Source organism: Oncorhynchus tshawytscha, linkage group LG17 (genome assembly GCF_018296145.1).
Source record: "Oncorhynchus tshawytscha isolate Ot180627B linkage group LG17, Otsh_v2.0, whole genome shotgun sequence".
Classification (NCBI taxonomy): domain Eukaryota; kingdom Metazoa; phylum Chordata; class Actinopteri; order Salmoniformes; family Salmonidae; genus Oncorhynchus; species Oncorhynchus tshawytscha.
The window spans coordinates 7,263,828-7,282,818 of record NC_056445.1 but is presented as its reverse complement, the minus strand read 5'-3'; the positions used below and the strand labels follow the sequence as shown (position 1 = coordinate 7,282,818).

The 18,991-nt window shown below is 41.2% G+C and overlaps 1 protein-coding gene across 2 annotated transcripts in view; it reads left to right on the top strand.

Annotated features, from left to right (window-relative positions):
- The window catches only part of LOC112216771 (chemokine-like protein TAFA-5), a 177,346-nt gene that overhangs the window by 89,362 nt on the left and 68,993 nt on the right, over positions 1 to 18,991 (top strand). For both annotated transcript variants that reach the window (XM_042300050.1, XM_024376832.2), the window contains exon 2: positions 5,284 to 5,433. In XM_042300050.1, the coding sequence (XP_042155984.1) occupies positions 5,284 to 5,433 (150 nt within the window). The remainder of the gene's footprint in view (positions 1 to 5,283; positions 5,434 to 18,991) is intronic.

Here is an 18,991-nt window from a genome sequence, read left to right as displayed (position 1 = left end):
AACGTGGTACCTTCAGGCATTTGGAAATTGCTCCTAAGGATGAACCAGACTTGTGGAGTTCTACAAAAAATAATTCTGATGTCTTGGCTGATTTATTTTGATTATCCCATGAAGTCAAGCAAAGAGGCACTGCATTTGAAGGTAAGCCTTGAAATACAGCAACAGGTACACCTCCAATTGACTCAAATGATGTCAATTAGCCTATCAGAAGCTTCTAAAGACATGACATAATTTTCTGGAATTTTCCAAGCTGTTTAAAGGCACAGTCAACTTCTGACCCACTGGAATTGTGATACAGTGAATTATAAGTGAAATAATCTGTCTGTAAACAATTGTTGGAAATATTACTTGTGTCATGTAGATGTCCTAACCGACTTGCCAAAAGTATAGTTTGTTAACAAGAAATTTGTGGAGTGGTTGAAAAACGAGTTTTAATGACTCCAACCTAAGTGTATGTAAACTTCCGACTTCAACTGTATATATGTATGTATGTATGTATGTATGTATGTATGTATGTGTGCGCATGTGGTTGATGGGTGAACAGCAAGTTGTTGATTTAAGGTCAGAGGTCACCTTATTAAATGAATCAGGACGTGAGGTGGATGCTGAACTGTGATTGGAGGGTTCATCAGTATTCATATTTAATTCATGGATAACGATTGCAACACGTCCATGGAGGTGATAAAGGTGATAAAAAATGTACAATTTAATGAAACATTTTATAAGAAACACCATGGGGTAAAGTCTGGCGGTTTCCAATGGGGGTCTAATAAGTATTAGAATAAAAAACATTCCTCCAAAATGCCCTCTTAAGTGATTGTCTAGACTGCTTTATTAGCTTTTTCTCAATATTGGGTGCATCTCAACACTCAAAATATGTGTCCTCTCCTTGTCTTCTTTCTTACATCTGCATTGAGCATGTTCATGCTTTTCCTCATAGAACAATACTGCACACACTTCTGCGATGTTTATGTGCTTACAATCTTAGAAAAAAGGCTTCCAAACTGATTATTTGCAGAGGGAAAGGGTTCTTCCAAGAATCCTTTTCATCTGAAGAAATATTTTTGGAAACGAGGCACAGCAAACATGTCTACATTGGTATGATGTGGGCCCAATGCAGGTTGAAATATTGTCCCCACGTAGGCTGCCCACATTGGGCAGTGCCTTTGCTTATCAGCTCCATATTGGCCCAGTGTGGGCATCCCATATCTGGTTAGGGCAGCCCTAACTTTGCCTAAATTAGCCCATAGAAGCCCAAATGAACCCATATTTTCCCAGCAAACATACCCACATTGGCACTATGTGGGCCCATTGCGGGTTAAAACATTGGACCCATATGCCTTTGCTCATCGGCCCAACATTGGCCTCAAGGGCAGCCTTCACTTCGCCTGAAGTAAGCTAACACTTTTGGATCGGCTGCCCCTTACATTGTATCAGTAAGACCACACAGTTGTTACTATCACGCACTCCCACATATTTGTGGGGTCTAGCACCCAAACACCTTGACACCAAAAACCCACATGGGGCCAATGTGGTCGTGTTAGTTGGGAGTTTCTTTGTAAGGCAAAGGGTTCTAGAAACTTAAACATTCTAAGAACTGTTTTTGGAAGAAAAGGGTCTTTGATGATTATTTGGAAGGCAAGACGATTTCTTTATCGAACCCTTCTGAATTTGAATAAGCTTTTAAATAGTGCATGAGCATTAGAGTTTACCTCAGTTTTAAACTTTAACATCAAGAGTTTGAGTAATCTGATAAATTAAAAAAAGTTAGGTGTGAGAATGTTTTAAACCGTACCTAAACTCAGCAAAGAAGGAAATGTCGCTTTTTCAGGACACTGTCTTTCAAAGATCATTCGTAAAAATGCAAATAACTTCACAGATCTATATTGTAAAGGGTTTTAAACACTGTTTCCCATGCTTGTTCAATGAACCATAAACAATTAATGAACACGCACCTGTGGAACAGTCGTTAAGACACTAACAGCTTACAGACGGTAGGCAATTAAGGTCACAGTTATGAAAACTTAGGACACCAAAGATGCCTTTCTACTGACTCTGGAAAAACACCAAAATAAATATGTCCATGCCTGCCCATCTGCGTGAACGTGCCTTAGGCATGCTGCAAGGAGGCGTGAGGACTGCAGATGTGGCCAGGGCAATACATTGCAATGTCCATACTGTGAGACGCCTAAGACAGCACTACAGGGAGACAGGGCGGACAGCTGATCGTCCTCGCAGTGGCAGACCACGTGTAACAAGCCCTGCACAGGATTGGTACATCCAAACATCACACCTGCAGGACAGGTACAGGATGACAACAACTGCCCAAGTTACGCCAGGAACGCACAATTCCTTCATCAGTGCTCAGACTGTCCGTAATAGGCTGAGAGAGGCTGGACTGAGGGCTTGTAGGCCTGTTGTAAGGCAGGTCCTCACCGGCAACAACGTCACCTATGGGCACAAAGCAACCGTTGCTGGACCAGACAGGACTGGCAAAAAGTGCTCTCGCTGACGAGTCACGGTTTTGTCTCACCAGGGGTGACGGTCGGGTACGAGTCTATCGTTGAAGGAATGAGTGTTACACTGAGGCGTGTACTCTGGAGCGGGATCGATTTGGAGGGTCTGTCATGGTCTGGGGCGGTGTGTCACAGCATCATCGGTCTGTTAGTCACATGTCTATGGAACTTGTTCAGTTTGTGTCTCAGTTGTTGAATCTTGTTATCTACGTACAAATATTTGCACATTAGGTTTGCTGAAAATAAACGCAGTAGATCGTGAGAGGACGTTTCTTTTTTTTGCTGAGTTTATATGGGAATATTTGTGCATGTATCTGGTATTCCCTTAATCATTTTACATACAGTACTGATGTAGTTTATCCTGCCATGATTTCTGTCTTTCAAATGAGTATTTTCTGCGATTTTATTGAGCAGTGAGTAGGAGAATAGAAGGGAGTCTGAGTGAACCAGCAGTGTATTTTATGGTAAACAGCAAATTGGCCAGTTTTACATTGTGTTGATTTTTCAGTGAAATAGTTTTAGTGTTGAGTTAAATGAACAACACTCAGTGGCGTAAAATAACTCAACTGTTGGTTTTAATAACCAGAGTTGAGTGTTATTGTGCTATTTTTACTTTGTGTAGCGTAAAACACTGAAAACCACTCCTTTTTTAAATAATTTCTCCCAGCATGTTTGATTGCATGTTGATTTTCAGAATTGTTTCTTTCCATATATGTTTTGTATGTACATATATTGGTTGAATAATCTTAATCTATACAATGATAAATAACATTCATTTTTCACAACTAATCCAAACTTTTACTAGTTGGATTTATTGCACCCGTTAATGAGATGGTTGTTCCAGTTTAGATTATTTAGGTCGTCTCAAAAAACAGTTAGTTTCAAACCCTGACAGTACTTCTGAATGCAGATTGTGAGTGATTAAAGGTTCCAGTTGTTGAATAATCTCACTCTGGAGGTATACCTCACTTTGCTAGCTAGCATAATGTCGTTTGCAGGACTGGGGTTGCTGGGGTGCATTCATTGTGCCAATTCTGTTGCAAAATATTTATTAAATGGAAGCAAATGGAATGAAACAGCGAGGAACCATCAATTTAGTTTTTAAATGGTTTCCGTAATGAATTTGCCCCTGATGTTGCCTGTAAACTAGGGCCTTTTCTCATTTGGGAAAAGTCTGTCCTCCACCCTCTCTCCTCCGTCCCCTGTGACCCGGAAACCGATAAGTGGTTGAGAGCTGCCAAATGATTATAGATGACATCCCAGAGCATGCATAGAGTACCCTTTTTGTCTTCTACCAAACCAATCAGGTGGTTGTTTGATGAAACGAAGCTTCGGACGTCATTGTTCGCATGTTTCTGATAAAGTGATACAGGCATCGGCACACTGCTTGGAAGTAAACTGGTTATCGATTTCGACACGTCTCGGATCTCCGGAATCAAACGTAACATCACTACTTTGAATCAGCTTTAGTTTTTTTTCATGGAGGAGAAAAGCATGCACACGTTTAAAACAATATGTAGCATGTTGTTTTTATCTATAAAATGTCTTCAAATCGATCTTAATTAGTTTTTATCACTTTACACAGTTATTTTGGGATCCATCCCTGTAATCTGCCTGATGACGCACGAGTGGAGAAAGAGTGTTTTAATTTCCGATAAGCAAATTTTCATCCACGTTCTCCCCACTGCCTCTCCTCGATTATCTTTGAACTTTTTCTAAAGGAGGCGAGAGAGGACGGAGGAGAGCTGATCAAGGCGAAGGGTGGCTAATTTGAATAATATAAAATATATTTTGATTTGTTTAACACTTTTTTTGGTTACGATATGATTCCATATGTGTTATTTCATAGTGTTGATGTCTTCACTATTCTACAATGTAGAAAATAGTAAAAATAAAGAAAATCATTGATTTAAGTAGGTTTGTCCAAACTTTTGACTGGTACTGTACATTTTCTTTCTTGAGCCAAGCCGAGGTTTGGTAGCCCCTTCATCGTTGATTGGACAACAGTACTATTCTTAGTAGGAGTGGAAACTTTGGATAGGACTCTTCAATGAAGTGTTTGTTTTCATTCAACAAGAGATGACTAATTCATTTTTTTCACTTGAGGAATACTGCACCAAACATCTTAGTTAGATGTAAAATTGCACGGCTAAGACCTCCCTTGGCAAAAACATCTAAATGAATGACAGATTTCATGATTTAGCTTAGATTAATTCTGACTATTTTGAGGAAGTGTATACTGGCTAGGTTGTTGCCACGGCATCTCCAGAGGGACAAACAGTAATATCGCTGCTTTTGTCTCGTGTTTCAAGCAAGGGTCTTTTTAAGAAAGTAGGTGAGGCACAGATATTTACTTCGCCTAGCCGAGTTCTGCGGGCACCTTTAGGGTATAACTTTAGGGTATAACTAGGCCCTGAAAGAAAGGCCTTACTGTATGTAATGTATTGTCGCAAAGAGTTACATTTTGTTAATAATGTTGGTAGAACTATTCATAGAGGGTTCTAGGAAGAACCTTTTAGAGGATAAAAGTGTTCTTGGTAGAACCCTTTATAGATGGATCTAGGCAGAACACTTCATAGAAGCTTCTTTGTAGAACCATTTACAGGGGGTTCTATGACGAACCCTCTCTGCAAAGGTTTCTACTACAAAAAAGGGTTCCCCTATGGGGGGCAAACTGAAGAACCCCGTATGGTTCTACTTTTTCCCCTAATAGTAGTATGTTCTGCCACTTTGACATAATGTCCTATGTATGTGATGTCACTTCCAGGTCAACTGGCGGCGGGGACATGTGAGATTGTGATGCTGGACAGGGACAGCAGTCAGCCCAGGCGGACCATCGCCAGACAGACTGCACGGTGTGCCTGTAAGAAGGGACAGATCGCTGGGACGACAAGAGCCATGCCAGCCTGTGTGGACGGTAAGAGCTTTGTACATCGTTGAGAACAAGTCTGGAGTGATCTTTTACAGTGTGTGGCCAACTATGTGGGTAAACAGGTGGTGTGTAGACCAGAGTTGGACATATTAGCCACTGAAATAGGCCTATACTATCACCAATACTGAAGATGCATTGCAGATTGAAACATTCAAACTAACCAGTACATTTTCCAAGCATATAGTGAGGGTTGTGATTGCGCTGTTTTTGTCAGAAAGACTGCTGGAAGAGCTCAGTGATGTCACGTCAGTGAATCATTTCTTATACCTTATGCTTCACATTAATCTGATGCTTTGGCATGGATCCGTCAGTGAAATCTCTCTTATGTTCTTGTGGTTTCCAAGTTCCCTTTGACGTTCCTTTTGTCAGCTGGGACAGTATGCCATGAATGTAACACATTTTTTTCCTCTCCCCCCCCCAAGCCAATTCTATTGCTATTTCTCTGATACCCTTGACGTGTTCATGTGTATGTGTGTCTAATAATGAGTAGAAGGACCTGACATCATGACATGCAATCCCCCACCACATACACCTCACACCGAGCTCCTTGCTTTGACTCAGGGGTTTGATATTTGTATTTTGGCCTGTGTGTCTGGCTCCCCTCTGTTCCCTAAAGTCAGTGTTATTTGTTCAATTACTTCCTGGATCACACACAAGGAGTAGCCATTACACTGGCAGAGAATAAGACAGAGACTAAAAGAAAAATAAACAACTTCGATATCAGTCATTTCAGTTCTCAAGGTCTGGGCCAGTATTGAAATCCTACATTTAAATCGATACGATCTGAGCCTTTCCGACCAACACAATCGCTGTCCTTATTCGTCAACCCTCAATCTCTACTCCTGATGGTCACCTCTCGAGAAGGATAATCCAAATGAGACCCATCACAACCAAGACAATCCAAGTTCGGGAATTGAATCCTGATAGAAATTCTGCAAGATGATCTATCCAATGAGTCATCTGCAACATATTGAATACTGAGAATAATATATCATCCATTTACTCTCTGTATTGCCATTACAAAAGAGTTATTCTGCTGGTTGAGTGCTACACATATCTTGGAAGCAGTTTGTTCAAGTGGAGGACAGGATACATTTCATCTTCCCAACTGCCCCATTTTATAAGTCCTATCATTCCACCCGGTCCGCAAGGAGACAACAAACACCGACAATAACATCCTCTTCTGACAACGTCTAAATTCCATGCCAAAATATTCCTCTCAGCCCAATTGAACCCGTTTCACTGCGGGCCGACGTGATGTTTATCTTGTGTTGCATAATTACAGACTCCCCTTATTTGCCATTTCACTCTCCTGATCCCTTTTATTTATAATAAACAAATGAATTTACAAGGTTCCATAAATGTTTGGATGTAGTGGTAAAGTTACCAGGTTGTTAGCTAGCTAGCTAGCTAATGAGTTAACGAACGAGCAAGGTGTAAAACCACGAGTAGCTTTAGAACGGCCTGCGACATGGTTTATGAATGTAAAATGCAGTCCCCCAATCTGTGACAGGAAAAAAATAACATTGATCTGGTAATAAGGGTCAGATCTTTTGAAGTGTTTGTGATAGAAACAAGCGGTTTCGTTGAATTAATGGTGCACGCAGGATACTGTCACATATACTCCCTCTCTGGCCTTTAGGTCATCAGGCTGCTGATTATCCCGCACACCTGTCAGCATTGTCTCACGCACCTGTCACCATCATCTCGCGCACCTGTCACCATTGTCTTGCGCACCTGTCACCATTGTCTTGCGCACCTGTCACTATTGTCTCGCGCACCTGCGCCTCATGACGCCTCACCTGGACTCCATCACCTCCTTGATTATCTTCCCTATATCTGTCACTCCCCTTGGTCCTTTCCTCAGGTGTTATTGACTCATGTCGGTGCGTTGTTTATGTTTATTGTTCATTGTTCTTTTATTTATTAAAACACTCACTCCCGGTTCCTGCTTCCCGATTCTCAGCACACTCGTTACAGAATAACACCTCACCTAAGGGAAGCATCAGGGAGTGCTTTTTTAGGGTATTGACGTCGGGCCCGGGATGTGCTACAGGCTCTCATCCCTCAACCAGATTGCCAGGCTTCCCTTCCTCAGCCGGCCCGCCGGGCTTCCATGCCTCAGCCGAATCACCTGGCTCCCTTGCCTCCGCCGGCATGCCGGGCTCCCCTGCTTCCACCTCATCAGGTTCTCATGCCTCAGCCGGATCGCCATGCTCCCCTGCCTTAAACGATCTGTCAGGCTCCCACGCCCCAGCTGGCATGACAGGTTCTCACGCATCTGCAGGGGTGTCCACTCTTGATCCCCGGGTTCGTCCCCTTTGATGGCGTCCTGCGGCTGGAGCCACGCATTGGAGGGGGTACTGGCAGGTATACTCCCTCTAGGTCATCAGGCTGCTGATTATCCCGCACACCTGTCACCATTGTCTCGCGCACCTGAGCCTCATGACAACTCACCTGGACTCCATACCCTCATTGATTATCTTCCCTATATCTGTCACTCCCCTTGGTTCTTTCCTCAGGTGTTATTGACTCTGTTTTCATGTTGGTGCTTTGTTTGTGTTTCGTGTTCATTGTTTTTTTATTTATTAAAACACTCACGCCCTGATCTTGCTTCCCGACTTTCGCGAACTCGTTACAGACACTAACAAATCTGCGCTTGAGGAAACAACAGCCTTATCATTAAATTATTTAAAAAATATTTGAGTTTCTTTGGGTTGCACTGGTGCTCCCAAATTAACACTTTAGGTTGCACAGCGAAATATTTGGTTGCACTTTAAAGCCATGTCTGTGTTGGCTTTTGACACTTACACACTCAACATGAGAAACTGAGTTGGAGACGGTCTCCAATTGGCCTCTGGGAACCAGACCTATTGAAGTGTGAAAGTACCATGTTTTGTCATCTAAATGCAGCTGTTCCTGCTACTGCCACAGCCTTTTATCAAATTGACTGGTCTCTTGTGTTCATGAAATGGGATCACAACATTTTCTTTGCAACTTTGGGTATAAAACCAATAGATTTTTGTTCATGATGAAAATAAATTGAATGTCAAGCCAGTCCTCCATGAAAGCAATTCAGTTTGTCCTTCTCTTAGCAACCTACTGCTTCTACCCAACTCTCCTTGAATAGTTAACAAATGGCAGCTTTCTGAGAGGGCCCTCCTTATGATGCAAGTCTCATACAAAGACTTTTCTTACAAGCCCAAAACATTCATTGATAAATGGACTAAAATGTTATGACAACCCTAGTGCTGAGAAAATGTTTTAACAACTAATCAATGTCGGTTCAATTATTCAGAATTCCATTGTTTTTGTGAGCTCACTGCAGACATTTCTCAGTTTCTGTAGAGATACTGTAAGTCAGATCAAGTCCAAACTGTGCGATGTAGTAGGGTGTTGCGATTGAGAGGCATAGAGAGCAGCTGCTTTGCGAGGTATCTCTACCTGGAAATACATGATCTAAGTGATTGATATTCAGCAGACTTAAAAGTATGCCTTATTGACTTTGAAGAACTACTAAAATTGTGATTTTTGTCAGACAGCATAGACAGCAGCTCTATAGAGATGAGATGATGAATTGGGATGAAATGGTAAAGTCATCAAATAAAACATGTAATATACACACAAATTGTAATATTTTATTCAAGTAAAGTAATGTGAATAAATGATGGTTGATAAGGGATGAGGAGAAATTGACCGTCACTACTATCATGGGTCTTTTATTAACTGTTTTAGTCTGTGTTACAGCATTCAACCCACATGATGCATAGTGCATTTTAATGTGAAAAATAAATAATGTTTTTTTTTAAATAATACAACTGAAACTGAACCGACCTCAAAAAGCCCTAACTACTAATTGTTCAGCACAAGACAACCTTAAAGTTATAAACCTTTGCATGGCAGTTGTATTTATTTCAATACAATTATTAGAAACGTTTTCTAAATGTAGTGTGATTAGTGACATTTACCATTAAGCCCAACCCTATCCAGTACCATTGCAAAACATTATACAGTGTGTGTTTTTTACTTTTACCATTGAAGACCATTAGAGATCATACCATTGAAGACCATTAGAGACCATACCATTGAAGACCATTAGAGATCATACCATTGAAGCCATTATAACTTCTGTAGCCTAATAATGTGCTTGTTTACCAGGAATGGTCTAACTAATCCAGACCTTTTTTAAAGGGAAAAAACACACACAGAGGTGCCGTTTCCTGAACACAGATTAGGCCAAAGAGAAGGACAAACTGAATTGCTTTCACGGAGGACTGTCTTGAACTGTGAGGATGACCACAGCATTTATTTCCATAATTAGCAAAAGTCATTGGTTTTCTACCCAAAGTTGCAAAGAAAATGTTGGGATCGATTTAATCAACACAGGAGAGCAGCAAAATGGATAGAAGGACGTGGCAGTGGTAGGACCAGCAGCATCTAGTGTGAAAAACCTGTTACTTTCGCACTCATTTATGGTAAATAATGCAAGTGACTTCGATGGTTAATTTCTCTGAACAAGGGAAAAAACCTGATTCCAGATTCAAAGGGAATACATTACATACAGTGCCTTGCGAAAGTATTCGGCCCCCTTGAACTTTGCGACCTTTTGCCACATTTTAGGCTTCAAACATAAAGATATAAAACTGTATTTTTTTGTGAAGAATCAACAACAAGTGGGACACAATCATGAAGTGGAACGACATTTATTGGATATTTCAAACGTTTTTTAACAAATCAAAAACTGAAAAATTGGGCGTGCAAAATTATTAGCATCGTCGGGGTTAGTGGAGGGTTTGGCCGGGAGGGCTTTTCTTGGCTCATCGTGCTCTATCGACTCCTTGTGGTGGGCCGGGCATTCCCGTAGGCTGACCTCGGTCGTCAGGTGAACGGTGTTTCCTCCGAGACGTTGGTGCGGCTGGCTTCCGGGTTAAGCGGGCCTGTGTTAAGAAACTCGGTTTGGTGGGTCATGTTTTGGAGGATGCATGACTCGACCTTCGCCTCCCGAGCCCAGTGGGGAGTTGCAGTAATGATACAAGATTGAAATCAGTGAGATAAAGGGGGGGAGGGGAGCAATACTCCAAGCCGCAGCATACTACTTGTCAGACATAAAGAAGTGATACTGTTTACTGGTAATACTGTATACTGGTTGTTGGGATGGGCTTGGCGTTGTGTGTGGGGTGGCCGTGGGTGGCTTTTAATCATTTTATTGGATTCCTCATGTCTTACTCATTGTTAGTAAGAAGTAGGGTCCAAATCAGATGTTAGGTACTATATTTATTGACAACTATATGAAACCAATAAATTAAAATATCCAATTTTGGTGCAATCATTTATTGTAGCTTAATTTCCCAGAAATTATATTTCAACAAAATAATGTTTCAGGAATGCTAATCTTATCTCTTTCTAACTACAGAAACAATTTCAGCATGCCCTGAAATAGTGGGTGTTGGATTCTTTTCTTGTGCTTTTTGAGGTGGAACGACCCATAAGGGTTAAGTCACAGGTTAGATGAACTGTACATTTGTATACACTGGCTCTCTGTGTCGTATACCCTTTGTTTTGCACAGCACTATTATTCCATGAGACTGGAAGAGAGAAATATATACAGATGTAGGATATTAGGCAGGAATGCAAACGTGTCGTCTATTCAAGATTTAAAAAGGCGTCTAAAGTTTGTACATTTCACTTCGGAGTGGCAGACTTGATTTGCCCTAACAAAAAAATGTGTTAACCCCTACAACAAAATGCCCATTAATTATAATCCGCATAAGAATGAACATTTCCTGTTACTTTCACAAGTTTGGACAGCACAGTACAGTACTGTACAGTAAAGACAAGTAGAGTAGAGAATAGGTCAGTATAATACAGTACTGTACTGTACAGTAGGGTTTAGTACAGTACAGTAGAGCACACCTGAGTAAAGTACAGTATAATTTACTGTAGTGTGCTGTACTGAACTATACTCTGTTGTGCTGTACTGTGCTCTACTGTGCTGTACCATGATGTCCTAACTTGTGAAAAATAGAAGTCTATGATTGGTACAGATTTGGTCCGGTCTGTACCAACCAAATGTGGCCTTGCTTGTGGGTGTAGCTCATTAGAATAATAGCCAGCGTGTAGAATAATATCCAAACATGCAAAGGAGGATATTACATGTTTGTACCTTTGTGTACCTATTCAGGTACATCACCATGAAGAGAATGACATTCATAATCCTGCATTTCTGTATAGCACAGATTAGGGAAACATTATGTAATTCTGTCACAGTCATTATGTTAGCTGGTGTTAATCTACTGCACTTACTGTAGTTCAATAACCAAAATAGATTTTTCAAACTCAAGGTGTCATATCATAGCTGACACCCCATTTTTTCCGAAAGAGATCGGAGTAGATATTTAAGAGTTTTGGTTACATAAACTGAGGGAGATTCTGTTACCAATGTCAGCTCAGTACATTCAGTTTAGTATGAACTGCAGTAGCTGTAACAGGGAGGAAAGGGTGTTGGTGTGTGTTGGGAAAGGAGGTTTAGTGATCTAGTGAATCATAATGGTGTCATGACCCTCTCTGCTTGGTGAGGATCAAAGGTGCCATATCAGCTTGACAATGGCTGACAGATAGCCAGACAACCCCTCTCTCCTACTGGAAAGTAGAGGGGGGGAGTTGGGGTGTTTTGATTTTTAACTTAACAGCCAGTCATAAATAGTTTGCAGAAACTCTCCATCTGGCTCCCTAGTATGGGAAGACTGAAACCTTTTTGTCCCATAGGCTCTTTTCTGCCAAAACCTTTGTCAATAAAAGGAAAACATTGGACATTATTCCTGACATTCAAATGTCAGGAATGGTTTGTGGGCATCTCAATAATAATCATGTCATATTGTTTATTATTTTGTGATGTCATTAAGGATGGTATAACAAAGTAACTGTAACTCTAAAAGTATACGCATTCTACTTGTTTAAAATATATGATTAAATAGGAGAATACTTTTGTGACGACGGCAATGTGATTTTAGCCTTATGAATGAGAATTGTTTTTCATTTGAAGTTGTACCCAGTCAGTAATCACGCCCAAGTGAGCACAGACATTATGTCGGCGTGATGGAATGCCCCTTTTTAAAGCCTTGGTAACAAAATTTACATTAGACCAAAACATGCTGCTGGCGTGTAAAGTGGTCGGGAGCTTGAACCTGGATAATCAACCACTAAGAGACCAAAAGACCAAAAGATGTTGAAATGGTTAGAAACTCTGAAGCTCTCAACCTCAACACTACAAGGGAATATAACCTCACCTGAGAGACCAGAAACATTCACAGTCTGCAGCTGTGCATGTAAGTGGTCCTAGAACTTTGACTAAAGACCCGAGGTGGGCAGGAATAATCCCATCTCAGACAACCAAAATATAGTTCCAACATCAGAAGGATATTTTCTAACAAACACTCCAAGGCCAGAGAAGCTCTACAACTAAGAAGGACATTGTGACCTCTGGTGGACAACCAAAGCTTTAAATCGAGCCACTCTCCATAGACGGATTGATTGGTTTCGACAGAGAGACGACCATCAAGGAGAGCTACGCATAAATATATACAGTTGAAGTCAGAAGTTTACATACACTTAGGTGGGAGTTATTAAAACTCATTTTCAGCCACTCCACAAATTTCTTGTTAACAAACTATAGTTTTGGCATGTCGGTTAGGACATCTACTTTGTGCATGACACAAATCATTTTTCCAACAATTGTTTACAGGCAGATTATTTCACTTATAATTCACTGTATCACAATTCCAGTGGGTCAGAAGTTTACATACATTAAGTTGACTGTGACTTTAAACAGCTTGGAAAATTCCCGGAAATTAGGTCATGGCTTTAGAAGCTTCTGGACGTATTTCAAGGCCTACCTTCAAACTCAGTGCCTCTTTGCTTGACATCATTGGAAAATCAAAAGAAACCAGCCAAGAATTCAGAAAGAAAATTGCAGACCTCCACAAGTCTGGTTCATCCTTGGGAGCAATTTCCAAATGCCTGAAGGTACCAAGTTCATCTGTACACACAATGGTACGCAAGTATAAACACCATGGGACCATGCAGCCGTCATAACGCTCAGGAAGGAGACGCGTTCTGTCTCCTAGAGACGAACATACTTTAGTGTGAAAAGTGCAAATCAATCCCAGAACAACAGCAAATGACCTTGTGAAGATGCTGGAGGAAACAGGTACAAAAGTATCTATATCCACAGTAAAATGAGTCCTATATCGAAATAACCTGAAAGGCCGCTTAGCAAGGAAGATGCCACTGCTCCAAAACCTCCATAAAAAAGCTAGACTACGGTTTGCAAATGCACATGGGGACAAATATCGCACTGTTGGAAGAAATGTCCTCTGGTCTGATGAAACTGTTTGACCATAATGACCATTGTTCTGTTTGGAGGAAAAAGGGGGATGCTTGCAAGCCGACGAACACCATCCCAACCGTAAAGCACAGGGGTGGCAGCATCATGTTGTGGGGGTGCTTTGCTGCAGGAGCGACTGGTGCACTTCACAAAATAGATGGCTTCATGAGGAACAAATATTATGTGGATATATTGAAGCAACATCTCAAGACATCAGTAAGTAAGTTAAAGCTCAGTCGCAAGTGGGTCTTCCAAATGGACAATGACCCCAAGCATACTTCCAAAGTTGTGGCAAAATGGCTTAAGGACAACAAAGTCAAGGTATTGGAGTGGCCATCACAAAGCCCTGATGTCAATCTTATAGAACATTTATGGGCAGAACTGAAAAAGTGTGTGCGAGCAAGGAGGCCTACAAACCTGACTCAGATACACCAGCTCTGTCAGGAGGAATGGTCCAAAAACTTATTGTGGGAAGCTTGTTGAAGGCTACCCAAAACGTTTGACTCAAGTTTAACAATTTAAAGTCAATGCTACCAAACACTAATTGAGTGTAGGTAAACTTCTGACTCACTGGGAATGTGATAAAAGCTGAAATAAATAATTCTCTCTGCTATTATTCTGACATTTCACATTCTTAAAATAAAGTGTTGATTCTAACTGACCTAAGACAGGGACCTTTTACTAGGATGAAATGTCAGGAATTGTGAAAAACTGAGTTTAAATGTATTTGGCTAAAGTGTATGTAAACTTCTGACTTCAACTCTATATTGCATTTCTTATCCAAATGAGCGGTGGTTTTTGTGCACTTTCACTATTCCTTTGAGAGTAGGTTCCAATGGTACGATAAGTTTGACTCCCTTAATCCCTCTCTCTTCCTGACCCCTCCCTTTTTCATAACCAAGTAGTCATGCTATTGTTAGTCCACTAGGGACCTGTTTCATTGGATTACGTTTCTAATCAATAATCTATACTGTGTGTGTGTGTGTGTGTGTGTGTGTGTGTTTATATATTCTGTGTCATTTAGTTAATTATTAAATAAATAATGAAGCCAATGTGTGTATTGCTGATTTATCAATAAGGTTAGGGTTCTTGCAGATATCAAGGAATATGCAATGTTCAGAGTGAGACTGATATGAGGTAATAGTAATTAAGAAGTGACTGTTAACAAGATATATCTATATACCTTTCAAGAGTTTAATTCGGGAGATGGTAACTGGTGGTACATTTTCACGTGGTGCCCCAAATTCCCAATGAGTTCGTTGTTACATGATTAGTTTAATCGAGTAACAATTAAACATGGTTCATTGATTTGATGAATAACAGTCATCACATTAATGATAGGCACGTCATGACAATGGGTTCCTGTAGTAGACATCCAGATGGGGGGTGGGGAGGCTGGTGTGCCTAGCAGTCTTTCTGGGCATGTTAAACCGGCCTTTTGTTCTCTGGGTCAAGAGAGGAAAGGCCACCGGAATACAAATCAGACCGTAGGGATCGTCGTTATCTGCCATCTCTGTACGAACACTGCATAGAATGTTATGTTGGAGTTGGAGTAGGAGAGATCAGGTGAAGCAATGTATGATGTATACTTGCCAACTTGCCATTACTTGCCATTTCATGATGGAGGGAAAGGAGGAATTTGATTGTCAGTTAAATGGTTAAATATGTGATTATTTTGGCAGCTTGAGAGCATGTCAAGGTTTATTTTAGGTAACAGTGTTACAAAACAACAATATGAGCATTTTCCTTAAAAACCCTAAGTTCCTTATGTACTGCATTTGGCAAAATCCATTTTGAACACAAAATGATCTTGAGAGAGAGAGAGAGAGAGAGAGAGAGAGTCCTCGAAGAACAGAAACTACGCACCAGCAATTCTCGTATCCTCCATTGATAATCTCAACACTTCCACTAGCTCTATCAACACTTCTACTCCCCGGAATGTTGTCAGTGAAAATACTGGAGAACTGTCGAATGTCGAGCCATCACTGCTTTTTCTCCTACCAAAGAGAGAAGAGAAAAATACCACTCCAAGGAGTACTCTTCGACTCACTCTGAATTTGTTTCCTGAACCTAATGTAATGTTATTTCTCTAGGGTAGTTATATCAATGTCGTTTTTTTTGGTGAGTTTACAATAAAACATATTGTGTAGGTTGTTTTCTGTGTGACAGGCAGAAATATAATTCACAAAGAAACCTGCATGCTTTTCCCTTCAGGGATGTCTACTGACATGTGACACAGATATTAGCATAGAAATAAAAAGTGTGGTATGTTATACCGCTCATTCCCACTCACTTCTCTTCCCATCTGTTAACATTACACCACTCTTTCTTTTCATTTGCTTCTGCTAAAACACTCAGATTCATAAAGTTAAAAATAAAGTAATCCTAAGGGGAACTAGCTATACATTCAGAACATGAACATGATACATCATCAAATCCCCCTCATACCTTGGGGGAGTTAACATGAAATTCCACGTGAGTTAGCAATATCCTCCAGATTCAAGAATGACCTATGCATCAGGTGATACAGCACTGATGCAGTTTGAATTCACCAGGCAAAATAGCTTCCTCCTTATTCTCCTCTTTAACAAACAGCATTTAACCGCACTTCCTGTTTCTACCCATATCCCCCCTTTCTGGATCGGACCGAGATGGATAGACTTTCACGCCTGCTACGTTAGGTTAGATACACACAGACCACATATGCCTCCACACGAGAGAGGAACGTACACAACACAATGACGAAAGAGACCGTTTGTGAAAGTATGCTTCATCTACAGACAGCTCTGCAGCATACTTAGGCAAATAGGGTGACTAAAGACAGTACAGTATGGGGGTTTCTACGAGGTGGGGGTAAAATGTCAGACAGGAAAAAAGGAGAAGAGTGGAACATATTATAATTATATGTGGAATGCACAAGCCTTCTGGAAGATCTGATGAAGGAGAAGATGGCAGACAGGGAAAAAAAGGAGAAGAGTGGAACATATTATAATTATATGTGGAATGCACAAGCCTTCTGGAAGATCTGATGAAGGAGAAGATGGCAGACAGGGAAAAAAAGGAGAAGAGGGGAACATATTATAATTATATGTGGAATGCACAAGCCTTCTGGAAGATCTGATGAAGGAGAAGATGGCGGACAGGGAAAAAAAGGAGAAGAGTGGAACATATTATAATTATATGTGGAATGCACAAGCCTTCTGGAAGATCTGATGAAGGAGAAGATGGCGGACAGGGAAAAAAGGAGAAGAGTGGAACATATTATAATTATATGTGGAATGCACAAGCCTTCTGGAAGATCTGATGAAGGAGAAGATGGCGGACAGGGAAAAAAAGGAGAAGAGTGGAACATATTATAATTATATGTGGAATGCACAAGCCTTCTGGAAGATCTGATGAAGGAGAAGATGGCGGACAGGGAAAAAAAGGAGAAGAGTGGAACATATTATAATTATATGTGGAATGCACAAGCCTTCTGGAAGATCTGATGAAGGAGAAGATGGCGGACAGGGAAAGAAAGGAGAAGAGTGGAACATATTATAATTATATGTGGAATGCACAAGCCTTCTGGAAGATCTGATGAAGGAGAAGATGGCAGACAGGGAAAAAAGGAGGAAAACGAAACATGTTTTGAGTTCACACAGAACTTTTGGAAGAGCTATAGAAGAAAAATGAAGTTGACGAGAGTGAGGATGAATTAACTGCGGCGGCAGGTGCAGTGAGGAACGCTGAGTTTGAACCTCACCCTGATAGTGACAAAAATGATTCTGTCCCAGTGGGAGTGACATTTTTTGAGAGAATGGATCTTTGCCTTCTGGTGTCAGGTTGGATGGAGAAGAGTTTGGGGAATGTTGGGTCGGTGAAAGTCACTCGATGTGGAATCGTGTTGATTTTTTTTTATCGTCTCTGCTATCCAGAGGGAGTGTGCGCTCCATACCCCAGGGCTGGGGACAACAACTGTGACTTGCTTTCCTATCTGGAGCAGGGTGTTGAAAGTAGTGATAACTGGAGTGATATAAAGTGTTGAGGACAATCAACTGAAGTTGAAGCTTTCAGGTGTCTGTGAAGCCCGCCGTTTGGTGCGACGCAGACCTGGTGGAGAGCGTGGTGAAACAGAGAAGTCCCTATCTGTACTACTGAGTTTTGATGCAGTCTTTAGCAGATGATGACAAGTTAGTATGTTTCAGTTATCCCGTGAGCGCTTTTGTCAAGTTTATGGTCATGTGGCAGCAGTGTGTAGGAGGGAGATTCCGAGAAGTGTGTAGGAGGACAAAAAAAGTTTTGTGTGTGTAAACTGTAGGGGTACCCATGGTGCTGGAGATCAGAGGTGTCCAGTGAGAGATAGGGAGGTTGAGGTTGCCAGGATCAGAGTAGTGCAGAAGGTGTCGTATGCTGAGGCAGTGAAGAGTAATAGAGGAAGATGGGTCCAGGGTGAGAGATGCTAAGAGGATCCCTGCGAGTAGGCCGAGGCCAATAGAGAGTGATAGGAATAACATGTGCTTCAGTAAGGTTGGTTTTTCGGCATTCATGGCCAAGGTTGTACTGCAGGAATGGAACCTAAATCGCAGAGGACAGATATTGTGGTGGCAGCTGCAGAGAAGTACTTGGGTGTACGAGATTTCATTGCAGAAGAGTTAGAAGATGTTTTGAACGGTAGTGTCCTGTCCTCCCAGGCTGCTGGCCTAGAATCAGATAGGGCCAAAGTAGTGGAATAGCGGTGAGGTTTTAATGGGTGCAGGGTTAGTTGGTAGGGCAATTTTTTCACAAAGTGTAATGAATTCATACTACAGGTACACAGCCAATACAGTAGGTGGTGGCATGCACCTATTATAAACTCAGCAAAAAAAGAAAAGTCCTCTCACTGTCAACTCTGTTTATTTTCAGCAAACTTAACATGTGTAAATATTTGTATGAACATAATCATATTCAACAACTGATACATAAACTGAACAAGTTCCACGGACATTGAAAAATGTGTCACTGAACAAAGGGTGGGTCAAAATCAAAAGTAACAGTCAGTATCTGGTGTGGCCACCAGCTGCATTTAGTACTGCAGTCGATCTCCTCCTCATGGACTACACCAGATTTGACAGTTCTTGCTGTGAGATGTTACCTCACTCTTCCACCAAAGCACCTGCAAGTTCCCGGGCATTTCTGGGG